This window comes from Halictus rubicundus, chromosome 10 (genome assembly GCF_050948215.1).
Source record: "Halictus rubicundus isolate RS-2024b chromosome 10, iyHalRubi1_principal, whole genome shotgun sequence".
Lineage (NCBI taxonomy): Eukaryota > Metazoa > Arthropoda > Insecta > Hymenoptera > Halictidae > Halictus > Halictus rubicundus.
The window spans coordinates 3,953,128-3,962,547 of record NC_135158.1 but is presented as its reverse complement, the minus strand read 5'-3'; the positions used below and the strand labels follow the sequence as shown (position 1 = coordinate 3,962,547).

General features: G+C 42.1%; 2 protein-coding genes across 2 annotated transcripts; one reads left to right on the top strand and one right to left on the bottom strand.

Moving 5' to 3' along the window:
• Nucleotides 1-319: 319 nt before the first annotated feature.
• Arr1 (arrestin 1) lies at nt 320-2,621 on the bottom strand. Its single transcript, XM_076794290.1, has one exon. The coding sequence runs from the start codon at nt 2,556-2,558 to the stop codon at nt 1,422-1,424; it is 1,137 nt and encodes a 378-aa protein (XP_076650405.1). The 5' UTR covers nt 2,559-2,621; the 3' UTR covers nt 320-1,421.
• An 833-nt stretch (nt 2,622-3,454) lies between these two features.
• LOC143357762 (erythroid differentiation-related factor 1) lies at nt 3,455-8,742 on the top strand. The gene is made up of 9 exons (XM_076794353.1): nt 3,455-3,605; nt 3,830-4,883; nt 4,993-5,409; nt 5,866-6,663; nt 6,734-6,913; nt 7,020-7,399; nt 7,470-7,788; nt 7,856-8,159; nt 8,229-8,742. The coding sequence occupies exons 1-9, from the start codon at nt 3,573-3,575 to the stop codon at nt 8,368-8,370; spliced, it is 3,627 nt and encodes a 1,208-aa protein (XP_076650468.1). The 5' UTR covers nt 3,455-3,572; the 3' UTR covers nt 8,371-8,742.
• The last annotated feature ends 678 nt before the right edge of the window (nt 8,743-9,420 follow it).

Here is a 9,420-nt window from a genome sequence, read left to right as displayed (position 1 = left end):
TTTTAATGAGAGTCGAGTCCTTTCGTTTCAGAACACGGAAGAAGGAAACGATCGACGCGGTAACGATCGAGCCGTGCAAAATCCGTTCGATGGACTGTGAACGATTTGCAACTTGCAAATTCGCGTTAATGCACGATGCGCATAAACCGGAGAAAGTATCTCGATGCCTCCGAAGTGCTTCGATCGAACGATTTGTTGAAAACAATCACGTAATATCATTATGATTTCTGTAGAGTCTCGACGACAGAGCTCGGTTGCATAACGCTCCGCCGGATATACTATTTCGCTAATGGTCTTAACAATTGGAAGCACCAAACAGTCGACGGCGACTCAGTTTTAATGTCATACAAAAACCAAAAGTACATTCGCTTTATTATTGCTACAAATTTATTGAACAATTTCTCAAGGAAGGACTTCGGTAAACGAAGCAAACAATGAGTCATGCTGTAACCCGTTCTAGGTATAGCTAGCGCTAAGTGTCGGGTGGGTAGAAAGTAGGCTCGCTTGCGTAACAGCAGAACAGATGTATATTTGGTCCAGATTCTACGCGGCCGGCGTCTTTCCCTTTTCCAACGTGTTTTTTTTTTTCAATCGCAGGATGCTACTGTGCAAACGAGAGCTGCGGATATCGGTTGCATGTTCTTTCGAAAGGGTCGCGTTCCAATTGCGTCGCTCGGTTCACTTTCACCTAGCTTCCAGGCGGCGATCGATACGAATTTCTTGGACGTCTAAGGGTTCGTTTATGTTAGACCTATCGGAGCCGCTTGAAAATACCTTCTTCGTTCACAATGAAGCAGTTGTAACAAGATAACAAGTGATATTTGGTCTCTGATAATTCTAACGGTGATCGTTCAGAAATCACTGCTCTGTAAAAGCTGCTCCAAGGTAAACACTCTGTGTTGTACACCATTATAAAACAATAGCATACATTTCTACACAGCTTTTACATAAACGTGTCTTCAACGCGTTCGCTACCAGGGCTTCTCTCGATGACAGCCTTTACAACTTTCTATCAAATACTATTTATCATAGCAAAAATTAGTGTGGAAACTAAACACAGTGAAAACATTAGAAGAATTTAAGAATATCGTAGTAATATTGTCGAACTCCTGTATACTGCAATCGATGCACAAGATGTTTACTGACTATATACAGACTGATTTGATTGTCTTCGGTAGAAAATCTTGTGGAGGCTGGTAGCGAACGCGTCGAAGGATCAGGTATTCTTCAAGGGCTGCGAATGGGAGTCGGGTTCGGGAAGCAGGGATTAGGCGGTCCTTATTAACATAACGCGAGTAGCCACGCGTTACTTTCCCAGAATATTCCGCAGCCGTGCGACGTTCCTAGTCGACACGCAAGCTTCTCGTGTCCACGTTGAACCGGAGCCAACTGCGGCTCCGGGTGCAGACACGAGACCCTGTCTAGTTGTCGATCGGTTTCGCCTTCTCCTCGCAGAAGTCCTCGACCTCCTCGTTGTCGGCGTTCACCACCTTGATGCGGTCGACGGGCTTCGGTCGCATCAGGATGAACGGCAACTCGGCGGACAGTTCTCCTCCCAGGGCTCCCAGATACAGCTTGACCTTGACAGCGTACGAGACCACGATGCCGAAGGAGTCGCGAACATCCGGGGACAGCAGCAGCGTGCTGGAGGCCAGCTCTCCGTCGTCCCTCTTCAATTTTCCGTCCAAAGCGATGCCTCGCCGGTTCTTGTTCTTTTCCAGTTCGGGCGTCAGGTAGAGCACCTTCTGCAGGTTGGAGCCCGGGTTGATCGGACAACCGTCCTGTGACTCCACCGCGTCGATCACCGTCCTGAACTGGCCGTTCTGGAAGATGACGACGTCGATGCCCTGCTGCACCAGCGCCTTGATCTTCTTCACAACTTTGTTGCTGTTGTTACGCACGCACACGTTCACGGATATCCTCTCGCCGTGGTGGTATAGTTGTTTGTCCAGAGTCACTTCCAGTTCCAGGTCTCCGGGGCTCAAGAGGAAGTCCTTGCGCACCACGGTGCAAGGCTGACGGCCTTGTTTCGTCGGTGCGTATTGGATCTTTCTGATGCCCATCGTCACCGTGCTTCGTTTGTGGGTGACGTCCGTTTCGGTATCCCCCGAGTAGATCTTGACCACATAGCTGACGCCACAAGGCTCCCCTGTCTCGTCCTCGCCTGGCTGCAAGGTCACGCTAGACGGAGCACTCGGCGGGAACTTGAAGGTGAAAGGTATAGCGTTCGGACCTAGCTTTCGCAATAGTCGGTCCTGCAGCTTGGTCAGGTTATCCTGCGTTTTCTGGGTGGCCGGGTACAGTTGCTCCGAGGTTAGGTACAGGTCCTTCTGGAAGTTCAACCCCATCACCTCGTCCTCCTCCCGACCGTAGCGGAAACTGCAGATCAGTTGGCCCCATATCTTCCGACCGGTGTCCACGTAATTCTGATCCAGAAGGACTACACCATCTACCGGCTCGATCCCCGATAGATAGTCCACGTAGTCCCTCTTTCCGAGGTACAGGGAGATCTTGCCATTCGGCGAGGATTTCTTGAACACCTTGAAATTCATCACCATAAGCAAGCCAGCCCAGTCCCGCCGATTCTCTCTGTCACCGTTGCCGACTGAATCGTTAGGATTGCATCGTGTTCTTATATATGCACCGGGTACCAATGACGTCAGGCTCTTCTAGGGCTTCCGAATCCATTCAGCGTCGCGGATAAACGTGCGTCTTTGCTCGCGTCGTTACTAACCTTTTCAAGTGTTGGCTAACTTCGTCTTCTAATCGGAAGAATCGTACGGTACGCCTTCGTCTTCGGGTTAGATCAATGATATTCGTGGGCTTCGGTTTGCCATTAGAACCCTTGTTACCGCGGCTAATTGCTAGCAGACGATTCCCTTCGTGTTTGCCAGGTAAATGGATCGATCGTTCTATGCTTTTTTACTTCGCGATCGATTTCTTTTACGACACGGATATTTTTATGGTAAAATGAAGTGTGAAGGCTCGGCAAGTGATACAACTTGGCGATCAAAGGATGGTTGATCACTAGGTTGCGAATTTTTATGCAAAAATTGTATGCATTAATTGCAAGACAAACGAGCAATGCAGATATTCGTTTCATTTCTTAATAATTATTTTATCTTATTATTTTTTTTTTTATTATTTTTGTATTTTTTCTTCTACAATCAATGAAACAGCGATTTTTCGAATAAAATGGGGGTCGACGAGTATTCCAGAATGATGGACAAGGAAGATCCTCATCCTTTTTTATTATAAATTAGCGAATATCGTATTCCGAAGGAAATTTTTGAGTTTTTCTCAGTCTCAAGCGAATAATAGGATAAGCATACTAATCTATTTAGTTCGTCTCCATCCAGAAACATGATCAAAGATGGAACGGGTTACCGTCAGTCGATGGAGTATTACCGGATAAGTTAGAAACCTGTTTTAAACTTGTTTCATCCTGCCTGCATGATCACATAATCAGTGGTTATACGTTCGTGTTCTCTCCACACTCTGGTTCCTTCTAGAATTTTTGAAACACAGCAACTAGTATCGGACGACGCGAGTTACATCGTTCGAAGTTGAAAATGTCAGAGAATACGGACACTAAGATTAATACAGTGAGTTAGAGCGTATGTGGAGCAGAACGTTGTTTCCCATTGCATTGTACCATTGAATATTAATTCGTGGGAAGTTTCGTTTTCCATGAGTCTAAAATATACTTGACTATGTAGTTTCACACTCTAGCCACATTAATAATGCTCCTTATAAATAGACCTGCTTGAATGATACTGAGACGCTTGAATTAGAGATTCTCGTGCTTACTCCAGTGTTTGAATTGCAGATGCAGCCGATGCCTTTGGCCATACCGCCTGGTTCACCCAAGAAACCAGTGAAATCCACCGCCGTTGTTAAATACTCTGTTGTCCAGACTCCAGCCACGTACGCTCAGTTGCAATGCAATACAGATTTAAATCTACCACCCAGCAATTGGCTCAGCAGTTCAGCTGAGAGCTATGGCTTGCAGAGTGTATGGTCTCAGACCACCGGTTTCTCTAGTTTTCGTATGGCCCATATGTTCCCTGATTGTGTCGGTGAAGTTGATGTTGTCTCTGATGCTGAAAACATAAAGAAGTTATTGAAATTGCCTTATAATCACGGTATAATATCAATGATGGTGCATAGAGTAGAAAACACATTACTGCTAGACGATTTTGATATTCATAAATATTTATTAAGACAAGCCGAGAGCGATTGGGAATGGCTAAAAAAGTTTTTCTACGAACACATATTCCAAAATCTTGGAGATAAAGAAAAATCTCTGTTCCGTAAGACAAATAGGAACACTCTGCAGCAGAGAAATTTGGTATCAAAATTTCTATACCATTCTATAGTAGTGGCAGACAATAAAGAGCAAAATGATGCTAAGCCACAGTTGCCTGTGAAAACATTGGAGCCTTGTTTGCCGGAGCCTTGCCTACCAGAGCCTTCTCAGGAAGAGAAGATGCCAGACCCAAATTATAATCATAATTTTGCTAGAAATATTGTGTGGACTTTCGAGAACATACAGATGCTTATTGGGACTGATATGCCAATATTTGGGGGACAGACTCATCCGTGCATAAGTCTGCGATTAAGGGACATGACTAAGCCTATTAATATTTTGACTGGCATAGATTATTGGCTGGACAATTTAATGTGTAATGTGCCAGAAGTTGTGATGTGCTATCACCTGCACGGTATAGTGCAGAAGTATGAATTAATAAAAACTGAGGACCTGCCTAATTTGGACCACTCTAAATTCAGTCCCAAAGTTATCAGGGACGTTGCACAGAATATTCTAAGTTTCTTGAAAAATAATGCTACGAAAGCTGGCCACACATACTGGCTATTTAAAGGTAAAACATCTAAATTATTTGCTAAATATATTAAAGGGGTATTCTGGTTTTTATCTTCAAAACATTGCTTTCTTTGCATTTTCTTTCTAATTTTTTGTATGTTTTATAGGCAAAGACGACGATGTAGTGAAGCTGTACGATTTAACATCTTTGTGCAACGACGTATCGGACGAAAAAGGACAGAATCCGTTTACTGTGCCTGTAGCCATGCTATTGTACAGGGTGGCACGCAACATGAAGTACTCGTCAGACTACCACAGACAGCAGGGCACTATCAGAATGCTTCTAAAAAATTGTGTACAACTTCTGACTAAAGAAAAGTATCCTCAGATCGTAACGTCCGCTCATTTCATGTTATCTGACCTTTATATACCATCGGATACTGATCCTGCTAGCCCAGGACTTTCTGATCAGAGCGACGAGGACGATACGCAAAGCGAGTCGAGCACAAATCACGATAACGAAAAGGAGGAGGAGGAAGCAGATAATGAAGAGGCCGCGATAAAATCCTTAACATTAGCCAATAGTAAGCAAAATATTCTCTCTGTCCTATATTATGATAACAAAATTTCCTGAACGTTTGATAACATCTATTTTTTCAATTCGATAATCAGTAAAGATGTTCTTCATACTCAATCTTTGAGTAATTTAATTTTAATATATACAGGTAGCAAGTTTTTTTTATTCAATTTCACAATATTGAAAGAAATTGGAAAGTGGAGGTTGCTGCTTCAAGACCCGAAAGGAAGTCAGAAGGAAGCCAAGATTCCTTTAGGTTTCCTTTCGTACAATGTCGTTTTATAATCTTCATATTTAGGCTTCACAAGTCGTTAATTCAAAAAGTACTCGTTTACTGATTATCCAAACGCAAAATTGATGTTCGACAGTGTAATTAAAAACTGTTTCAGAAATGTATGTTATAATATACAGCAGATTTTACAATAAATTACTTTTATCAGGCATAAATAAATCCTCCTTTCAGTCAAAGAGCACAAGGACTGTGACGAGCCCAAGTACAAGCCACCGCCAATTTCTGGTACAGTGGAAGAAAGATGTCTGGCAGCCTTAGAGCACGTTTGCCAAGGTCTCGAGTGTCTACAATATTTTCCAACCGAGGAGGATGTATCTGAAGAAGAACGTCAGAGAGCAGAGCAAGAAGAAAAGGAGAAGAAAGAATACGAAGAGACTCATTTGAACTTGGCTAAGCCTTTTCAAGCAATACCGATGACTTATTCCTCTCTGAAAGATGAGAAGAAGGAAACTAATTCTGGGGAGGGTTCAGTAATTAGTAGTCCCACTCACAAGAAGAAATTGAAGCAAAAGAAGAAGAAATCGGAGAAACTCGCGTTGAAGGAGGAGCCCACTGAGAACACAGCTAAAGCTTTGCAGTGCAAAGTCAAAGTCGAAACGCTTCCCACCTGGCAGGCCCCTAAGAAGAGCGACGACATAAGTTGGAATGCACACTTGAAGACGTTGCTGTACGAGAAAGCTTCATTGATCTTTGCTGTATTGGCTGAGAACGAGTATGTCAATAAGAATTACGGGGCTTCGCTGAGGTACATGCTAGCGGTTCTGCGTTGTCAGAAAATTTTGGAGCTCTTCTGTGGAATCAGAAACGACAAATCCATCAGCTACCTGCTAGGTCGCGCTGGGGATTGTTGCTTCATGACTGTGCAGGATTGGTGTAACATAGAGAAGCATAGGAACCATTACGACATGAAGAACGAGGCGGAGGAAAAGATTGTTGAGGACATCTGCAAAATCGAGGACTTGGATTCGAGTAAGTACTCGACTTGGATTCTCAAAACATTTTGGCTTGGAGCGAATAAAAATTTGGTTTCCTGTTTCAGGTGATGCTAAACTACTACCAGAACGTTTGGAGAGTCTAGAATCTACCTTAGTAGCATCCTATAAGTGTTATGAGAAAGCCTTATTGTTAGAACCGTCGGAAATGGATAGAAATAATCTTTTAAGACGGTTAGGCAACATCCATAATGAGCTGGGGGTTCTTTATATGAATCAGGCTGGAAGTAAGTTGTTCAGACTAAAAATTGATTTTAAGATACATTATTTCCTCCGTTGCGTCGCGCGACTTGGGAACAGAGGGTGCTATTTTCTTTGCTTTCATTTTTGTAGCCCGATGTCAGCAAGAAAGTCTAGCAGATGAGTCGCCAGGGATCTCTGACGATGAAGTATCAGCATTATTATCTCGTTCCTTAAATCATCTGGAAGCAGGTGTCAAGGCATTCGAGACAGTCCACGATGAAGCAAATTTAGCGCTTCTGCACTCGAATACCGGAAGACTCATGCGACTTTGTGCGCACATGCACGTGAAACAGAACGCTGAGGAGCGGAATTTTTATAACAAAGCTCTGGCGAGCTACCAAAAAGCTCTACAAGTGCTAGGAACTAAGAAGACAAACCCTGTGATCTGGGATACCGTTACTTGGGATTTGTCTACCACGTTATTTACTATGGCTACATTGTTGCAGGACTATCCTGTAACTGGTTGCAAGGTATTGCTTCTATATTCAACTTAAATTAATTCTGTGACGAAGCTACTATGTATTGTGGTCATTGTTTCAGACTGAAGAAGAGCTCGAAAGGGAAGTGGTCGATATACTACAAAAGGCCCTGAAACATTGTGATACAGAAACTTCAGGACCACGACAACCAGTTTACCAATTTCGTGCCGCTACTATTCAACACCGCCTTGCGTCTTTGTACCATCGTGTTTATAGAGAGTTTGAGCCCGATACGGACAATATCAAAAGGAAAACAAGCTTGCAACTGTGCAAGCTGTACTACGAAAAGGCGGCGAAGCTTTTGTTAGCTTTCGAGCAGACTACGGAATTTCTAACTGTTCAAATGGAGAGGGTTGCACTGGCTGAACATCAGGCGCGTTGTACGTTTATTTTCTGAAGTAGATTTAATTTTTTGGAGGCAGTGTCTTTATTTATATCTTGTCTCAGGTGCTACAACCTTTCATGGGAAGTTGAAGGCGTACCAAAATGGCCTTGATCTGATACTACAGTGCAGACCCATCCTGGATATATTGTGTGAGAGGAACAGCTCTCAGAAACAGAAGAGTGAAAATACAAATCCTATGAGTCAGAAAAAGGGGAAGGAAGTCGCAGAGGCGAAAGTCAGCGAGGACCAGAAGTTGATGGAGGATGAAGAAAGTTTGGTGGTGTTGCTTGAGCAAAGGCTACAGTTTATCCTAAGATCTCTGACCAAATTGTCCGTCACGAAAAATAACAATAGCAATAAAAAAGAGTATGTATGTTATGGATACTAGGACGTAGCCTGTGTAAGGTGATCTAATAATTTGTTTAAATGTTATAGGTGCGAGTCACTGGCGACTTTGTATAAACAATGTTACAGCAGAGCTTTGAGACCAGTCTCAATGACCGGTTTCACGTTAATTGAGCACATTGCACAACTTTTACAGGAATTGGAGAAAATGTTACTGTCTACGGAGTGTTAATATTTATACTTTTGTAAATATATATATATATATATATATATCATATCTCTGTGCCAGTTCGAAGACTTGAAGCGTCCAGTCTCGACCAACGAATATGATTCCTTCCCAGGATTGGTTTTTTCAATCTTTTCAACGGTGTTTATGTCGCCAATTAACGCTGGTCGTTAACAAGGGAAACATTCGTTAACTCACTACGGCATCTTGTGGTGTGGAGGACATTTTTTTATTCTACTCTGTAAATAGTCAGATTGAAACTTTTATTTATGTATATATAAATATGATTTGTAAAACGAGAAATAAATTGCTGCTACAACTTCTTCGGATATTTTCTCGGACGTCGGAAAAAATAAATAAAACAAAATTTAATACTTTTTACAGCAAAACCTACCTTGAAATTTTATTCAAAAATTCTACTGTTCGCAAAAACGAAAGCAATATAGTGTGGGCAAATCAATTAACAACGAATATAATACATTTTTTGGTAGGGAAGGCAACTACAAGAACTCTTGTACAAAATTTTGTGTACCTAGACGAGATTTAGCATTCCCTGTTTTGTTTAGATATACGATATTTATTAATATATATCAGTCCCTGTTTTCTAGATACATTGTTAATTAGGATAATCGCAGTTCTATTTTCGAAATATTGGAAACCTATGGGAACCGATACAGTGCTATCGAAATATGTTTCCATATACTTGACAAATGTAATCCCCACATTCGAGTTTTAGCTCAGATTGTAGAGAAATTTAAAGATTATATATTTTTTAACATTCTAGTGCGTATGAAAGGCATTATCTTACCACAATTGTTAATTGAAAATCGGAGCGGCATTCTTCGTGGAGCACTTTCGGAATTCGCACTGTTAACCGAACAGTACCGAAATGGCCGACAGATGGTGCATTGAGTGCGGCAAGTTTGAGTTGAATTGGAAGTAAAAGCTATACATTTTTCAGATAATTACTATTACACAAAAATATACGAAATGTTTTGAAATAATTAATACAATCTAAAGAGAAACGGAAAGGAGAATTAAATAAAGCGCTAGCTG